Source organism: Larimichthys crocea, chromosome XIV, assembly GCF_000972845.2.
Source record: "Larimichthys crocea isolate SSNF chromosome XIV, L_crocea_2.0, whole genome shotgun sequence".
Taxonomy (NCBI): Eukaryota; Metazoa; Chordata; class Actinopteri; family Sciaenidae; genus Larimichthys; species Larimichthys crocea.
This window is the reverse complement of record NC_040024.1, coordinates 8,214,911-8,234,643: the sequence shown is the minus strand read 5'-3', so window position 1 is coordinate 8,234,643 and position 19,733 is coordinate 8,214,911. Positions and strand designations below refer to the sequence as shown.

At 41.3% G+C, this 19,733-nt stretch overlaps 2 protein-coding genes across 2 annotated transcripts; both read left to right on the top strand.

Moving 5' to 3' along the window:
- Positions 1-1,968: 1,968 nt before the first annotated feature.
- On the top strand, positions 1,969-3,622 carry LOC104939534 (cerebellin-1). Its single transcript, XM_010756084.3, has 3 exons — positions 1,969-2,338; positions 2,492-2,620; positions 3,065-3,622. The coding sequence occupies exons 1-3, from the start codon at positions 1,990-1,992 to the stop codon at positions 3,340-3,342; spliced, it is 756 nt and encodes a 251-aa protein (XP_010754386.3). The 5' UTR covers positions 1,969-1,989; the 3' UTR covers positions 3,343-3,622.
- Positions 3,623-4,707: 1,085 nt separating this feature from the next.
- Positions 4,708-7,869, top strand: LOC109140257 (galactose-specific lectin nattectin). The gene is made up of 8 exons (XM_027288153.1): positions 4,708-4,811; positions 4,959-5,051; positions 5,148-5,186; positions 5,377-5,427; positions 5,590-5,693; positions 5,805-5,924; positions 6,011-6,119; positions 7,458-7,869. The coding sequence occupies exons 2-8, from the start codon at positions 4,979-4,981 to the stop codon at positions 7,523-7,525; spliced, it is 564 nt and encodes a 187-aa protein (XP_027143954.1). The 5' UTR covers positions 4,708-4,811; positions 4,959-4,978; the 3' UTR covers positions 7,526-7,869.
- Positions 7,870-19,733: the final 11,864 nt, after the last annotated feature.

Below are 19,733 nucleotides of genomic sequence, written 5' to 3'. Positions count from 1 at the left end.
TATTTTTGTGATAGAATGAGGGTGAAAAAAAATCTGCTCATCTGGCGTCTAAACATAAAAGAACCCAAGTTAAGCAAATTTTAGTGTAGGCTCTGTCATGGACTCACTAGACAGGCCTGTTAATTGCCACTAATTACACTCACTCAGCACACCTGTTTTCCACACCTGTCCCTCGTTATCCCCTGCTCTCTCTGTGCATTTAAACCCAGGTCTCTCCACAGTCAGTGTCAGTTCGTCTTCGAAGAAAGAGTGATTCCTGTTCGTTGGCTGAAGACTTATTCAGACCTCTGGGAAAGCCTCGTTAGTCTTTGTCTGTTGGATGCACAACAGTGTTCATCAGCTATTTTTGCTAATTTCCTAATAATGTCATAACAGCAAAACAATTGAAAATGATGCAAAACTGGAGTATAGTTCTGTGTGTAGCACAACAGTACACATGATTCAATGTTTCAAAAATGTTGAGTCGTGCAAACTGTGCTGCTGTCACTTGGTGTAACTTACAGTCACTAACACTTACACTCACATTTATGTTAGAAAAACAGTGACTGACTTAGTGGGAGTTTGGGCTGTCCACTTAGAATTGATGCTGTTTTTTGTGCTGTCACAGACAGCTCAGTCATCTTGGTAAAAACATATTAGTTTTATCTACGAGTGAAAATTAAAGTCTTTGAACCTACAGTAATGATTGATAAAATTGGTTTTGACTGTAACTGGATTATTATTTCCTCATTACTCATTGACTTAGCTTCAGATAAGATAAGGGGAGCCAGTGTTGTGGAGAAATTGCTGAAGTCAAAGGTCAATGGTGAGGTCAGGAAGGAAGAAAGTGTTCAGGAGCCTCTGATGTCTTATGCTGTATTATTTATTGACACTTGGCCAAGGAGAATTAGAGACACTCTCAAAGTTCATCAGAAGTGCCTGAGTCCGTCTCACATTCTGCCCAACTCATCCTGGTGGATCGACTTTAAACTCCAAGATAACACCACAAATACTACACACCCAGAATGAGTCACAGAGAATGTTTTTACCCATGGAGGTGTTATTGTCAACACATTCTAGTCTGGAGACACAGATGTCTGTTTACGCAGATTGGAAGGTCAACGGCAAGCTATCTATTATGTCTAAGAAGGCAGCAATAGGTCTCTGTGACCCTGGCCACGACAGTGTTAAGATAGACTGGCACCTACTGTTCCCAACCAAAGCCAAACAACTAATAATACTGAGGACCTCAAGGCCCACACGTGACCTTGTGTAACCTAAGGGCCCACACGTGACCTTGTGTAACCTAAGGATAGAAAATTCCATAACGGCCAGAGGGATGACATCTATCAGAGTGTAGCAGACAGACTGATCTAGAATTGGCTTGGAAAGTGAATTTCACCATTTTATGGTTTGTTTGCTTGATTTTGGCCCAGGATAATTAACATAGCCTTGTACATTACATACGTTATCTTATCCTCACTAGGGTCACGGGGGGTGGCCGGACCCTATCCCAGCTGACATTGGGCGAGAGGCCAGGGTACACCCTGGACAAGTTGACCTTTACCTATGAGTGCATGTTTTTGGACTGTGAGGAGGAAGCCGGAATACCTGGAGAGAACCCACGCAGACACAGGGAGAAGATGCAAACTACACACAGAAAGGCCCCAGCATCCAGCTGAGGTTCAAACCAGTAACCTTCTTGCTGTGAGGCGACAGTGCTAACCCCTGCCCCTGTCCTCCCTTCTTCTTTTACATCTTTGTTTATTTGCATACCACTTTTGAACAACATGCCAATTCAATCTTTGAGTAATGACTGATAAAAATGGTTTTGGCTGAAAATGCATTCTTATTTCCTTATTGCTTATTTACTGCAATAAAACATGTTCTCCAATAAGATAAAAGCATATGTTAAAAATTAACAAGTCATTATAAAACAACATAAAAGAGCCACAGGGATGACATCTATCAGAGTTTAGGAGACAGAGTTATCTAGGATCAGCTTGGAAGATGAATGTCACCATTCTATGGTTTGTTTTGCTGTTCTGTGGCTTGATTTTGGCCCAGGATAACGGTAATGCTACTGGAACTGAAAAACTTAATGAAACACGGTCATGCAATCCTGACATGTGTGATCTCCTGTTAGAGTTTGGTGTCATGATAGAAAAACTCAGAACTATGGAAACCAGGCTGGCGGACACTGAAACCAGGCTGGCGGACAGCGAAACCAGACTGGCGGACAGCGAAACCAGACTGGCGAACAGTGAAACCAGACTGGCGGACAGCGAAACCAGGCTGGCGGACAGCGAAACCAGGCTGGCGGACAGTGAAAACCAGATTCTGGAACTGCAGAATAAAGGTAAAATGAAACTTGAAAATGAAGACTTTATTCATGATTTCATGAAGCACTGTGTGTATTGTGATCAGATGTACATGATTAACTGAAGTGAAACGAAACAAATCCTTCAAACCCAATGATAAACATGTGATCAAAATGTTTTGTTTTACACAGAAAGAACCAACGTAATCTTCAGTGCAACAGCCGTGTCAGAAGAAAACATTGGACCGTTTAACACAGAGACAACTCTAATCTACAGAAGAGTGATTACAAACATTGGTGATGCCTACAGGCAATCAACAGGTAATGCTTAGAGCTACCTATATGTTTACTTTTGCAGTGTTATGGCTTCTTTAACCATTATCTTCATATATTTTTATGAACTGTTAGACTCAAAAAATATTTCTGTCACTTATGCATTTCAATTACATAGAAAATTTCCATCTATTTGAATGACATGTTTTTAAAAAAATAAAACTATGTTAATTAAAACAATGTAATTCAAATGAATCGAAATTTTCTATGTAATTGAAATGCATAAGTGACAGAAATATGTGTACTATTGAACACAATTTGAAACCACAAATTTGAGGGGAGACCAACTTATTTTTTGGTTTATTATTTGATAATGAAATGCTAATAAAATGCTGAAGACTACTTATCATTTGTGATTTGATTTTATTTCTTTTTTGAGTTCTAATTTAAAAAAAGGCAAAAATGAGACCAACATCCTGTTATTTTTCACAGGTATCTTCACTGCACCTGTTGCAGGTGTTTATTACTTTTCCATCTTCTATCATGCTGGAGGACAACATCAAGCAGTGCTGTACCTGTACAAGAACAATGAAAGGATGGTTATGACTCATGATTACCCATCACAGTCTGACGCAGCTGATAATGGAGGAAACGCAGTGTTCCTGCAGCTGCAGCGAGGAGATCAAGTATTTGTGAGACTAGCTGCAAATTCATACGTTTGGGGGTCCAGCCATACAAGTTTCAGTGGTTTTCTGGTCACTGAAATGTGAGAATTAATAAACCTTTTGTAAACCACTGAGGTCACAGTATAAATACAACCATAACACTGATTAACTAAGGGAGTACTGTACAAAATGCGTGTAAAAAGGTGTATAAAAGTGTGTGGTTAGGGGTTTTACGGCCTTAGAACATGTATTATAATTGTAAAACTTACTTCGCGGATTTCGTTTATTGCGGGTTATTTTTAGAACATATCCCCTGCGATAAACGAGGGACCACTGTATACATCCATGTACAGTACAGGGGCTGCTTCTTCGGCCTTGTGCTGAGGAGCAGATTGAACGGTAATGAAAGGAACGCTTTTTGCATAACTTTATCCTGCAGTAATCTGTCTTTCTTGTATCATGCATGATTAATCAATAAAACGCTTCAGCATCAAAACAAGCTTGTTTGTGAGTTTGTGCACTGCCCTAATTGGTTTAAATCCTGTATCTCAAAGAGTTCCAGAGTACGATTAAACAAGACTGACCACCACAGCCAAGGATATGACTATTACACAACTTTTTTTGGTTTTCTGGTCATTTACATGAAGAATATGAGATATTTTGAAATGTACAACGTGATTTATCTACGTGATAGTGCCTACTTAATATAATGTAGCAATCATGGATCAGAGATCTATTACCAAACACTGAAAATGCAACATTTCTCATTTACATGCCAGTTTGTTCTGACAATATGTTCACTTGTACAGTAAATACTACCTTGTCTGCTTTGGTTCATAGCAGCAATCAAGCCTTAAGTGACCTAATTCTTGGACCTGTCAAAGAATTCCAATGCAGTCTAGTCCAATGATGACCCCTGACTGTGACTTCACAAGGTCAAGACTATATGCACAGGATCAGTTCAGAGTTCACTAGATTGATCCAAAGCCTATCAGAAAAAGCTTTGAAGGAGGAAGATGTTTAGTCCCCTGTCTAATCATCCTTCCAGCCAGTTTGGTGGAAATTATAGCAAAGCAGAACTATAAACTGGAGTTAAGTGTATCAATAGCAGACTCACAGAGCCCCCCTCATTTTGCCCAAGTAGGTGAAGGTGGGTTGATGCAACCCCTGGGAGCATTGTCTGTGGATCTGTATTTCTAAATGCAAGTTGTTATAACCAACCGTACAATAAATATTACTAGTAACTTGTTTTGTCACATTTATATGCATGAAAGGCTTTAGACAATTCAGTTGTAAGTCTTAATTCTTGGACTTGTCAAAGAATTCATATAAGACATATTTTGTGCTAGAGTACACGATTTTGTTAACCTGCGAGAAGAGTACAGGCCTGAATGACCAGCCTCAACAAACACTTGAACAAGACAAATATTAAATATTTGTGTTTTGTGTGTGCATTGTCAGTTCCTGCTTTTGGGATTACAGTGCAGAACAAAAAAACACTATTTAAGAGCCAGACTTTCTCCTGTTCAACATCAGACGCCGAGAAGGAAGAAGAGAAGATAATTCTGCAGCAGGTTGATGATTTAATCTTATTATTTTCTGTCCTTTCTTCAATGTTGATGATTTAATCTTATTATTTTCTGTCCTTTCTTCAATGGATTGACAGTCACTGAGTCTCTGCATACAAGTCTTATTAATATTGTGATCTGTTTTTATTGAAGGTCATCATTTTGGACATTGCATGAACTTCACCATGAAGATACTAGCTGTGTCTGTACTTCTTGTTGCCATGATGGCTCTGGCTCTGGCTACTGGTAAGTGTGAGTAGTGTGTTTGAGAGATGGGATGGGATGATGAGGGATGGAGAGCCAAAGATTAAATACAATTTTTGTGCTGTTTTAAACCTCCAGAAGAAGAGGACGGTCTGGAGTTAATAGCGGCAATTCAAGGTATAGTGCACGTGAGAAACAATGACCTGCAATCACACATGGCTAGGAAGTTATTGCAAATTAATACAAGGAATAATACAAATAATTCCAACATTTTTGCAAATGAGGTTGTCAGCATTTATTTTCCTTTTTGGAAAAAGTTTTTTGTCTTTGTTATATTTTCCTTCCTTCCCTTGTTCATGTATGTCAGAGAAAGAGATTGAATCAGAAATTAAAGAGGCAGAATCCATAAAGGGAGAAGGTGAGTACATACTTTTTTTTTTTACAATATTTACAATATTTAGAGCATTACACCTATTTTATCATGCCCTCTTGTATGATGTTTGAATATCATGCACATAGAGACACATCCTATGTATCTGTTTGGACTCAACGTTACCCTCACATCTCTATTTCTATTTAGAAAAATGTGTTGTCAAGAGATCTGCATGCTCTCGTGATTGGACTACGATCGGGAAAAGCTGTTTTCGCTACTTTGCAACAGCCAAGACTTGGGCTGAGGCTCAGGTAATCAAGATAATTAAAAAACAAACTGCTTGTACTCAGTTGCACAAATCATGTGTGGAAATCGTTTCTTTAGACATATTACTCTCTGTCTGTGTGTTATCTCCACTGTAGTCACACTGTAGGTCCCTAGGTGGAAACCTAGCATCTGTGCACAACAAGGGTGAGAATGATCAGTTCTGGGCTCTGGCACTAAAGAAAACAACATGGATCGGATTCTCTGATGCACAGCAGGTACATTAGATAAAGGCTGATGGGTATTTCATTAAATGTGTTTTGGATTTCTCATATTCAATATTCAATACTGTTCTGTCTTCTAGGAAAAACACTGGTTCTGGATTGATGGTACAGCCTTCAATTACAAGAACTGGTGTAGTGGACAGCCTAATAACGGACGTAACAGTGAACACTGCGCAGTACTGTGGAAAGGTAAATGACAAGACAAATAAGATGTCTTAGGAGCAACATGCAACTGTTTTTTTTAAATGATTAAAAACATATCCATTGATTTGTGGAAACGACAGAATGACAGATAGAGTTCCTGCTGTTAAAATTATAAATGATGAATGACAAAAACTGATAGTGTTTCTGAGTCAAATATGGGTTAATCAAATTGTTTAATAATACAAATATAAATATAAAATATTACATTTCTTTCTATACAGTACAATGAATAGGATTTATTTTATGTTTATGATGTAAACGGTTAATCGACTATCGTTAACTGTCGAAAAGAATTTAATCGATTCAATTAAATTAATTATGTTAACTGAATCTAGGGCCATTTTTTTCAGTGAAATGTCATGGTGTCGCCAGAATACCTGAACGTAACGTGGCGAGAGACCCGGCACACAAACGTTTTTTAAACGTGTCTAAATAAACACGTTAAAAATGACTATTTGAGGTGTGCTTTATGAATACAGACCCCCGGCAACAGCCCACTCGTCACTCTTAAAATTTCTGCGGGACATAGTTTGATAGAGGCCCTCTAATTTTACTGTCACCTTCCTCAGGGATGATTTAAGCTGTGTTCAGTACTACATGTTACTGTAAATTTCCAGGGCTAGTAATCCTACTGTTACCTTCCTCAGAACAAGGGAGATTATAAGTGGTGCTGCTAATGTTTCAAGTTTTTCATTTAAGTACTTTACCAGATAATGATATGTAGGCTTAATATTGTGTAGGCTAAGCCCATATTGTATAGCTTTAAAAAATATTTTTTGTTGTTTAATGTTTCACATGCAACAGGTGAGCCAGTGCACAATTATTTTTTTTAATGTATTTCAATTTTCTGTGCAGAATTTATTTTGGTTAAATGTCATATCTGTACCGTATCCCAACTGGTACAGTAAAACATTAGTTGAGGAATATAACGTGCATTTTTTATTCAGTATATAAGTAATATTTTGCTTTATGTTGAAGACACCGTGAGAAATGTATGTTCTCAGGAAAAAAGGCGCTTATCAGTTAATCGTTAATCGATCGATAAGGTCAATCAACTAACAATTAATGAATCAATCGATAATTTGCATCCCTAATCTTAACATTAAGTTTTTTTTCTGAAGATGTATGTATACCATTGTATATTCATGTGATGACAGTTAACTTCCCGTCTGTAACTGTGTGCTGATACTGTCGTGGAGAAAAACATTAATTTTCCCAGAATAATCCATGTGTCTATATAGTTTTATGATCAAGTTCTTAGTGCAGTGTCAGGTTTTGGTTTGTGTCATGGTGATTGACTCATGTTTCTTTTGGTACTCACAGGTTGCTGGCATGATTATCATTGTGTACATCATCGTTTTCCATATATCTGTGGACGGGCACCTCAGTGATTCCAGGACCGTCATGGAGGCATGAAGTAGCTGTGAAAAGCACAAACATTGGAGGATGTGCGTTTGTGTTTTTGTGCACACTCATCTGTCTTTGTGTCATCAGTCTCAAACATAACCCGAAGGCTTTATATCTCAAATCAAATCTGTATTTCTTTGCTATTGCTGTAACGCTACTTAAGGAAGGAAGCGACAAGTGACATAAACAGGGGCTGCTTCTTCGGCCTTGTGCTGAGGAGCAGATTGAACGGTAATGAAAGGAACGCTTTTTGCATAACTTTATCCTGCAGTAATCTGTCTTTCTTGTATCATGCATGATTAATCAATAAAACACTTTTACTTAAACAGTTCGTTCATACGGATCATTCATTTGTCTCGTGATAGGCCGCTCAGGCTGTGAGGAGCTGCACACGCAGCAGCACGTTTGTTCATTTGTCACGTTTACTCCAGCCATTAGAGGGCTGAATGAAATGAACAATGACTCATAAAAAGAGAGAGAGAGTAAGAGGTCCGAGTCACTTAAAAGACTTAAACTTGAACAGAAGAACGGCAGAGAGGAAGAGGAGCGCCGTGTGGCTGCATTTTCGAGCCAAAAGCGGGGTCATGAAAAAATTAATTGAGATTTAGCATCCACCTTATTTATTTAAAAGTATCGGTATCGGCGATACTGGCCCGTATTTACTTGGTATCGGATCGATACCAAAATATGCAGTATCGCACACCACTACTGGACGCTGTAAGATTCTGTCATGAGAGAGATCCTGACACAGTGCATCGTGTAAAGTTACAAAGACATTGTAAAAGTTACGGACCTACCTGGCTCTCATTGCGGGAGACGGAGGCTGTTCACTGTATTGTCGGTATGGGCAGTCATCAGTTATTTCCCTTGTAAAGTTTCCAGTTTTCAAGTATTGAAATCACGTCACGTAATCATCGGTAAAGAGCGGGACCTACCTTCCTGGGAGAAGTGAGCCGCAGAGTCAGTTGCTGACACTATGGCCAGTGCAGCTGCAGGAGAGCCAGACCAGCCAGTCGGAAATGAAAAAGGCAAAAACCTTGTTTGGAAATATTTTGCTGCCTGTGTGTCCGCGGCGCATTGCGTGAGCGTCATGTATTTGGTCCGTCCTCCACGCAACGGAAGCGAGCGGTCAGCCTTGCCAGACTCTGTTAACTTGCTCAAATTTGGCCATTTTCCCGGTGTGTTCTTCCAAACATGCTTCTACATGTGAAAATATGCTATGCAGTTAATTAGTTTTGTTTTTGTCTGTTTCTAAGACCGGCAGTTTGCACGTTATGTCTCGTGATAGGCGCCCGCTCGAGGTGGTCTGTGTAAATTGACGCGTGCTGCTCGCGTGAAGCATCAAAAATAGAACAGACGCGTAATTCATGCTTCTGGCTACGCGTGCTCGGACACGGACCACGCCGGAGCCGGTGGGGTTTGATACATTGACTAGAATGGCCACGTAAAATCCGATTTAGATCCAATTGTTGAGTATACATGGCATTAAAATGCCGACTATGAACGAATTACCTAGGTGTTATCAGTTTTCCGTTACGGTCCGAAGCAGGTCGGCCTAAGGTGTTTACAAGCATTTTAAAAGTCCAAACTATGTCTGATACGATCAGAAATTCAAATTTTTTGCTGCATGTAAACGTACTGAATGTGTCCCGCAAGACGAGAAGAAAAACCTTGCCTACCTTGGAGCGTAAACATTTTGCATTGGAGTAGGAAGAAGCTTCTTCACGCGGGTAGGAAATGAAGGACAAGCTCCTGGTCAAAGTCAAAGTCTTCTTCTTCTTCTCTGTACTTAGCAGGAAAACAGATTTGGGCTCACCACTGCCACCTTCTGGTTTGGGAAATGGGTTAGGGTTGCGGTAATGCCACCACACACACACACACTCTTTGCTTCTTTGAGACACTGGGTGGCTGACGGTTTGTGGATGGTGGAGGGGTTGTTCAGGAGCGCCGTGTGTTTTTTTATCTTCACTTTCTCCTCCCCATTTCCCCTTTATCTCTCTCTATGTTTACTTTCTTTAATTTCAGTCCTCTTTTTCTTCTTTTCTATTCCCGCCTATTCTCACTGAGGATTCTCGCTCCTCATCCATCTTGCTTCTTCTTCCTCCTCGTCCAATTTAATGTCTTTTCTTTCAATCTAACCCATATTTCCTCTCTGTTCATCTTTTCATCCGCTTATAACAATTTTCTTTCCTTTACCTCTGTGTGTAAATGTCTGCTTTGGTTTACGTACACACTGCATGCAGAACGGCTCTGCTCCGGAACGGCTGCCTACTCCGGCATCCGCCAGGTCACACGTAATCTGTTTGTGATGCGCATGGGTGCGGCTCCACCGGTAAACGATCTCGCAAATTCATGCATAATCGCGTGATATTGCCGGCTGTAGTCTCTTTGACTCCTGCGATGGCATTTCATGCCGCATCTTTTTTATGGTGTCCTTATAAAAAGGATGTGAGGTGTCATAAATGACATAAATTGATTTTGGACCTCCAGAATCAACTTCTCCTCATCCATGGTGTCGATGGGGTGGAAAGACGCCTGAAAACCTCTGACCTCTGTGCATGTGTTGCGGAGGGCTGCCGGTTGCCGCAGTCATTCCATTATGACGTGTTCTTGTAATGAAACTCGATCCGCGGTGAATACGGAGTGTTTTATTTTGAAAATAAACAAGGTTTTGTTGTATTTTGTAGCCGATTTCCCTTTCCCCGCACAATCTGCTCTGTGCTGTGAACGATAGAAGCTCTGCGTATGTGTTGCGGAGGGCTGCCGGATGCTGCAGTCGTTCCGGAGCCGTGATGCAGCGGGACCGGAGACTTTGTGAGCTGACACATGCACTGTATTTTAGGAGTTATATTGCATAAGCAGTGACTCTGTAATACTTTCCAGGTGTGTATCTTTATGCACCTTTTTCTTGTGTGTGTGTGTGTGCGTGTGTGTGTGTTTAGCATGGTGGTGTAAACACAGTGTGAATGCTCGTGGCTGTCGCTATGCTAGTGATCCCTGTTTACATCACACATCACACCACAGGCTTTGTCACATTATCCCCATGGGGCAGCCACACACACACACACACACACACACACACACAAACATCATTCTACATAACCATAAACACATAAGTACACACACACCCTTTGTACGTACCCTGCAGGATTTCCACACTTAAACACAAATGCACATATATGCAGGTAAGTAAACACACACACACAAAAGCCTGCACTTTAATTGAACTTTCAAACCGATCTACAGACTGCTTTTTCCCCTTTGTACACTCCTTTTTTTCCCCTCCTCTCTTTCTTAACTAGTAGAGAGTGAAGAGCAGAGATGTATAGTAACGAAGTGGAACTACTTAAGTACTGTACTTAAGTACTAAAATGCAGTATCTGTACTTTTTTGGAGTATTATTTTTTCCCCAACTTTCACTTTTACTGCACTACATATATTTGATGAATTTAATACTTTTACTCTGATACATTTTTCATGTGCTGAATCGTTACTCGTTACTATTGTAGCGTCCAGCGCCGTACGTCATACACCTGACACACCCAGGTGCGCTCTCTCACCTGCTCCCCCTCCCCCTCGCTCTCGCATTCATTTAGACGCATTCACAGACCATGGGAAATCATAGAACTCTACCATGAACATTGTAACACTGTAACATTAGAAGTTGTGCCTTAATAAAAATTTGAAATAATATAAACAACAGTACTTCTACTTTTACTTTTACTTGTACTTTTACTTTCAGTACTTGAGTAGCAATTTTTTACATACTTCTACTTGCAATACTTAAGTACAAAACATTTTGAATACTTTAGTACTTTTACTTGAGTATGGTGTTTAAAGAACACTTCAACTTGTACTCAAGTCCGTTTTTTGATATAGCACTTGTACTTCTACTCCACTCCTTTACTCCAGTACTTTATACATCTCTGGTGAAGAGGGAGAGAGACCCAAGGTGAAGATGCAGGGAGAAAGAGAGAGGTGGATGATCCTGTAGATCAGCCATTTTTCAAAGTGGGGGGCGCCAGAGGACTTCAGGATATATAGACATATATATGTAGACGCTGCATTGAGCGCTGAATCGTACATCATCTGGAGTGATGCTAGTTTCAAAAAAGAAGCTGATTTTTTGTTCAATACATTTGACAAATTCGCTATCTGAGAGTAGGGTTGAATTAAAGCGCCATTGCCTCGTGGGTTGTGGTGCGTCAGGGAGAATTCCATTAATGCAGGGGCGTGGTCAGATATGACGATACCGTGATATGTACAGGAGCGAACTTGGGGAATCAGTCTATTGTCAATAAAGATGTAGTCTATTATTGAGTACAAATGATGGACACTGGAGAGAAAGGAATACTCTCTGTCCCGTGGGGGTGGAGGAACCGCCACATATCCGATACCCCAAACTCTGTGAGAAAAGACTGAATACACAGGGCTGATTTACTCACTCAGGTCTGCTAGAAGAGCGATCTAAGGTTGGGTCCAACCAACAGTTGAAGTCTCCCCCGAGTATTAGAAAGTGTGAATCAAGGTCATGGAGGAGAGAGAAGACACGGTCAAATAAGCTGACATCATCTACATTCGGAGCATATACATTAGCAAGGATAACTTTTGTGTTAAATAGCTTCCCATTACAAATCTTCCATTTTTATCTGCTGTAACATTATCTGGTTCAAATAATATATGTTTGGCTACCAGGATGGAGACCCCTCTTGCCTTTGCCTGGAAGGTGGGGTGGAAATGCCGCAGAGTCTGCCATCATGTGGAGGCTGTTTGCCTCACCACTTTCTAGCGTAGCTGTCCTTTCCCCTCCCCTTGTCTTTCTGTGTGTGTGTGTGTGTGAATGCAAAAAACTTGAAAAAAAGAATCGGGGATTCCAGGGATGTCCAGCAAACGTCAGCAGTGTGGATGATAAAAGTTTATCTCATGCTGTGTGCAGTGTGACGTTTGAGCTTCTCATTGGTCTCTGCTGCCGGGCAGATGTACGTGTCCTTCAGTTAACTTTTTGGACCAGTTCAGACCAGTGGGAGTGCAGCCGTTATTTACTGAAGGATGTTATCTTCTAACCACTGAAATTTCCATTCTCCATCCTAACTTTTTAAGGACATTCACACTTCTGTTCAAAAAGTTTATCTCATCTGAGAACCTGCTGGACGACAGAGACAGAAACTCCACGGTGATGAAGTTAGTTAGTGACATGCATTAATGAGACAGAATGTTTACAGATGGAGAGAGAGAGAAGAGTTTCAGTAGAATGAAGCAGTGAGCGTGTGGTATAGCTAAAAGCCAGAGAGTCCAAATCTTCCATTTTTATCTGCTGTAACATTATCTGGTTCAAATAATATATGTTTGGCTACCAGGATGGAGACCCCTCTTGCCTTTGCCTGGAAGCTGGGGTGGAAATGCCGCCCCACCCAACACGTCATGAGTTTGGAGTTTTCAGAGGAGTGCACATGCGTTTCCTGTAGGAAGACAATATCTGTTTCAAGCCGTTTGAGATGTGTGAATATTTTATTTCTTTTTACTGGGTGATTGAGGCCCTTGACATTCCAACTTACAAAATTGAGGGGGCTACCCATGAGTCCTGTATAAAATATGTATTGAAAACATTGTTCCAGAATAAGTTTCCAAATGAAACAGACTCCCAAAACAAAATGAGAACGTCATGTAAATCCCAGATAGCAACTGCAACGGCCAGTTGCGAGCTCTTCCTAACTTTTGCAGAACTGTACATTTATTCCTGTGGAATTACCTCAGTCCCATATGATAACAGGAGCCTCAGATAAAGGCTGTCTTTTTGAACACTCTTCATTCAAATGCCACTAGGGTGGACAAACTGATACAGAGCTAAAATAATAGTAGTAAAGAACAAGCTCTCTTTGCTTCCCCTTTTTAAACACTCATGTCAAATGCCACTAAGGTGGATGAACACATACAGAACTGTAGCAATAATAATAGTAGTAAAACAGATTTCAAAATTAATAATAATTAATAATAATAATAACAGTCACAATAATAGTGAGTAACAAAGAATAAAGTAAATATTCAAGGTGCTTTGGATATGAGAAGCTGTAACCATAGAGTCTCTCTGGAGTTGTTGCTATGCAACAGTATGAAACAGTCTCCGTGTAAACAACGGATATGGTGGCCCCTGTAGTAGCCATGTCAAATCAAATCAAATCAAGTACATTTGCCTCTGAGGGCTTTACAATCTGTACAGGGAGTGACACCCTCTGTCCTTAGACCCTCGGTTCGAGTGAGGAAAAACTTGCCCACAAAAAACCTTTAACAGGGAAAAAAGGTGGAAGAAACCTCAGGAAGAGCCACAGAGGAGGGATCCCTCTCCCAGGACGGACAGACGTGCAATGGATGTCAAACAAATCAACACAACGTCTCTTTCAGGGTTATGCCTAGTCAGGCACGGTATTGGTCGAAGACGCAGTGCACAGGACAAATCAACACAAACATACTGTACAAAATACAATGAATGGAACCTGTGATAGAGATAGAGAGACACACATGCACAGCAGCAGCAAATCATCAACTAACTATAAACTGTAATGGAGATATGGCAGCAGTAATGACAGTAATAATATGTGTAGTGGACGTCATGCAGGACCACAGCAGCAGCCACGATCCACGGAAACCGCTGGACGACAGAGACAGAAACTCATGGAGAAGTTTAGTTAGTGACATGCATTAATGAGACATGAATGTTTACAGATGGAGAGAGAGAGAGAGTTTTCAGTAGAAATGAAGCAGTGTGGTATAATAATAAGCAGAAGTCTGCCATCATGTGGAGGCTGTTTGCCTCACCACTTCCAGCGTAGCTGTCCTTTCCCCTCCCCTTGTCTTCTGTGTTGTGTGGTGTGTGTGAATGCAAAAAACTTGAAAAAAAGAATCGGGGATTCCAGGGATGTCCCGCAAACGTCAGCAGTGGGGATGATTAAAGTTTATCTCATGCTGTGTGCAGTGTGACGTTTAGCTTCTCATTGGTCTCTGCTGCCGGCAGATGTACGTGTCCTTCAGTTAACTTTTTGGACCAGTTCAGACCAATGGGAGTGCAGCCGTTATTTACTGAAGGATGTTATCTTCTAACCACTGAAATTTCCATTCTCCATCCTAACTTTTTAAGGACATTCACACTTCTGTTCAAAAAGTTTATCTCATGCTGTGTGCAGTGTGACGTTTGAGCTGGTCATTGGTCTCTGCTGCTGGGCAGATGTACGTGTCCTTCAGGTAACTTTATGGAGCAGTTTGAGTGCAGCTTTATCTGCTACCCACCTGCACGTTACCTTACTGTGCATGAATTAGCGTGGACATATAGTGATGTAGCATATGCAGAACGAATTCCTGTTCCTCTGGATCAACATTCTGCTTTTACGTCTAATTTTTATTATTTCCTTCACATGACAGTAACCAACTGAAGTTGCCTGCCTATGTTTCCACTGGTCCGCTGATTGCACCAACATTTCACTTTACATTTCATAATTATTCACACTGCTGCTTAATTTACATGTTTCAAAGTGTCACAGTAAAGTCTATTATCACATAACTATGCAGGAAAGTTGATCATCACCTTTCCAGGTGACTCCAATAAGGTTTATAAGATATGTGATATCAGATTTGAATCTCTTTGCAGATACCTCAACTTTTGTACAGACTCTGTGGCAGAACTTAACTACGTGCAGTCTTCATGGAAAAAAAAAAAGGGTTGGAAACATGGTGAGCAGATCTGTGGGTTGCTGGGACTGGCGTCTGCGAGACAACTTGTGCTCAGGCCAGGCAACAATGATAGTTATCATGTTGGATCTGTCCAGAACGTTTAACACATTGCAGCGATTATAAGATAAACCAAGACACAACACGTGTTGTAGCGTGTGTATGTAAGGTTAAATAACATCTGTCTCCCTGTCCGTTATGAGCATACAGAAATCAGGTGCCAGGCAATTCGTCCATGCAGAAGGAAGCCTGATTTTCTGGTGGGCTAGAGCCAGACTTGATTCCAGCTGTTCAGGCTTGTTAACTCTGACTTAACTTTCTATCACGCCTTAGCTAAATGAATGATTTCTGCTTATGAAGAATATGATATAATATATAGACATGCCTTTTCAATCTTAAACTGTTGCGGAAGAAAGAAATTGCTGAAGTCAAAGGTCAATGGTGAGGTCAGGAAGGAGGACGAAGTGTTCAGGAGCCGCTGATGTCTATGCTGTATTAGTTATTGCGCTTGGCCCAAGGGAATTAGAGACACTCTCAAAGTTCCATCAGAAGAATGCCTGAGTCGGTCTCACATTCTTCTGCCCAACTCATCCTGGTGGATCGACTTTTAAACCCCAGTATAACACCACAAATACTGACACGCCCAGAGAATAGTCACAGAGAATGTATTACCTGGAGGTGTTTATTGTCAGCATGGGTTCTAGTCTGGGGAAACAGATGATGCCTGTTTCGCAGATTGGACCGTCACAACACCATCTATTCTGTCTCATGAAGGCAGTCAACAGGTCTCTGTGACTCCTGCACCACGGTGGTTGAGATAGACTGTGGTCAAGGTGAGTTGCGATCCCTTGTCCGCTAACGCAACGAAAGTTAATGTAAAGCACCTTGGAGGACACGGATGGACCGGGTTTCTCACGTCTGCCTTGCAAATGGGGAAGTGAAACCCCCAGCCAGAAGGCCTCGAGCGCATTGGGAGGAACAAGGCACTTTTTCCTCTCTTCCAGTAATGGTAAGCCTTGGCACATTTAAAAACTTATATGTATGATGATGCGAGTTAATGCTAAAGATAAAAATGAGGCTAAGCTAAAATGTGATTCATAATGAAGTTCTGTGTTAAACAAATGCAAAATGAACTGTTGGAACTGAGTGTAACCTAAGAAAAGATTGTGATTATAACTGATTCTGACTACTGGACATTGTGAAATCATTTGCCAAAACTAAAAATAAAAAATAATAAACTAACATCATGCTGGGGGTTGCGAAAGTGAAACTTGAGCAACCAGTCTGGAGAAAGGGTGAGAAGTCTAATGAAGCAAGCAGGAGCATCTGGATGGACTGTGTACCTATGCACGTAGCCTTTGGTTAGAATCCGCCAAAATGACTACTGGGATGGGGAAAGGTCCAGCGGGGCAGGTGTACAAAGAAACACTGCACAACAGAGATCGGGGTTATCCTCGTAGCTCGCGCCCGGGGGTCAAGAACTGCTGGACAACTGACCACATCGGAGCATCGAGGCAGTTGGGAAAGGACTGGATCGAAAGGCCATCGTTCACCCTTTCCCTTCCTCTCTCCAATTGGACCACCTCAGCAACTCAGTAACAGCCTTTGTATCAAGTTTTCAAAAAATTGATATAAGGAATATGATTTCAGGGAATAGAAACCGATCAAGTTTAACTGATATAAATGTATGCTCAGCACTTGCTAAACTTTGCAATAAAATTATCACTGCAGTTAAATATTAATTGTGGACCTCACATTTAATGGTATCAACGTCACTAAGGTAAAAAGTATCGTGCAGTGTGTCGCAAAGTAGTTGGACCCGGCCAATTCTCGAGCAACTCCCTCGCGGAGTCCAGTGACATGTTTCGTGGGGGGGCGGAGAATAGGGTGTAATGACTTCTCACCACGATTGTTTGGTACCTTGCATGCTTGCTCAGTGCATGCTTGGATAGGGAAAAGTAATGTTACGGCATGAAATAGACTCGCCTGTCACAAACAAAAAAAAAAAAAATTCTACAATTAATCTCGGGTCCGGTGTTTGGCAAATCGGCAGATCCGGACCGCCGGTCGCTGTTGGGCCCCGGGGTATGAGTGTGTTTAACATCTTAAAAGGTCTAACAGGTTACTCTAGCTAACAGAATTAACAGACCCTTGGGCTCATGTCCGAGCCACCTAAAGAATATCCTGGCAACCACACCAAGTGGTCACAGATCAGGAGAGATGAGCTTCCCGTGAACGTACGCGGCTAGTGTATATTTGTCCCCGCACGGGCTATGTCGGTCAGGTGCTATTACTAGAGTAAGCAGGGTAGACGTGCGGATGGAGTGCAGTTAGAAGCTAGGCGAATCCCTCGCCACCAGCTTAAACGTCCTCGTGTACCGTCCCGAGAGGGGCTTGAGGATCGGACCCTGGAGACGAAACTGGACCAGTACACCTGTACAGGGGTAACTCAGGGATCTAACAACTGGGCCCTACTGTTCCAACACAACATTTTATACGCCGAGGACTCAAGACCCACATGGGACCGTGTAACTAAGGATAGAAAACTTCCAGAATAAGCCACGGAATTGTACACTGACTTGTTGTGAGAGGTTTACCCACCACGAATTGTGTCTCTACATCTTTGAACTTTTTTGTGAGAGATTTAAATATCCCAAATTCAGTGTCTACAATACTGAAACATTGTTTTCTTACCGTTTTACATTTTAGTGAGCTAACGCTAATCACCACCACCAACAACAGTTTTGGTTCCATGACGACCGATTAAATCCATTTATTTCTCCTTTGCATGATGTCTTTTTGTCAAACTGTATGGTATGTGGCTTTGTTATGCCGTACAAATAAATGCTTTAAAACCTGCATGGATCAATATTTAAAACTAACATGCCAATGCAATGACATAATGTTAGAAATTGAAGCGTGTGGTATAATAATAAGCAGCAGGAGTCTCGCCATCATGTGAGGCTGTTGACCACCACTTCCGCGTAGGCTGTCTTTCCCTCCGTCCCCTCCCACTTTAGTCTTCTGTGTGTGTGTGTGTCGCTGGGCAGGGCCTTAATTCTCAGACGGTAGTTTACATGGTTTCTGTAAATGTGTTTGCTGACCTGAGCCTGATTTAAGTCCACACAGACCAAAGTATGGAGGGTGGACTCGGAGCATGGGAGAGGGTGCCAGTTCACCTCCTACCACTGGCGCATGTTACTGAACCTCTAAACTGGTTGCTAGAGGGGCCGCTGTTTGTGTGGGCTGCCATCACTCCCCATCTCAAAGCTTTGCATTCTGTGACACTGTGTGTGTGTGTGGTGTGTGTGTGTGTGTGTGTATGTTTTGTGACTGAATTTCCCCTGGATGGAATCATAAGTTCTTTCTCTGGGAGTAACAGTAGGCAGAGCAATGAACTTCTTTGTGAAGGCATTGGCAAGGTGAGAAAACAAACACCAGAGGTGAGAAATCGTCTTAGAGCAAGAGATCAACAAGATGCTTGCTCAAACGTCTCAAACTTTAGGGATGCAGCTGGACTGGGGGTAGCAGTATACACAGCTGCACTCAAACTGCTTCCATAAAGTTTACTGAAGGAGCACGTACATCTGCCCAGCACAGGAGACCAATGACCAGGCTCAAACGTCGACACTGCACTTTAAAGTTCATCTCAGCCGTCCATAACTTGGTAGTATTCATGTGGAGTTTTGCATGGATGATTTGTATGAGAGGTGAATACGTAGGCAGCCACAGCGACAACACACACCCAGAGGGGGAGGAAAATGACAGGTGCTGGAAAGATAAAATCCATATAAATTCTTCCTGAATGATCTTGTACTTTATTATAAGGCTCAATTATGATCCAGTACATCATGTGAGACAAACAAAATGATCTTGTCATTCAGGCTGTTGTCCTTCATTCTTCTTGTTTTCGTTGTTTGGGTCACTGAAAGATCATTCATAAGAATATATATATAATAATATATATATATATATATATATATATATTATAAGATATATATTCAGATAAGTATAGGGGTCTGGACAGCTGGTGAAATTAAAGACCTGTAAGCGGCCCTCACCCCTTTAGTTTGACTGCGCATTACCTGAAATACAACCACACACATACACACACACACACACACACTACACTCACAAACACACCACACACACGACACACACACAAACACACACGACACACACACACACACACACACACACACACCCACACACACAACAACCAGAAAGACAAGGGGGAGGGGGGTGGTGGATAAAAAATGGAACTGATAGGAAGATCAGAATGATAAGTATCTGTGTGTATATTCTTACTATTATAGTATATATATTATATATATATCTATATAATATATATATATATATATATATATGGATCCTCTTGCTCTACAGACTGATTCTCACTCTGTGTGTGGCACCATCCTTCTTGAAAAAAGAATTCCTAGTTCCTCGGACTCAAACATTCTGCTTTTCACTTCC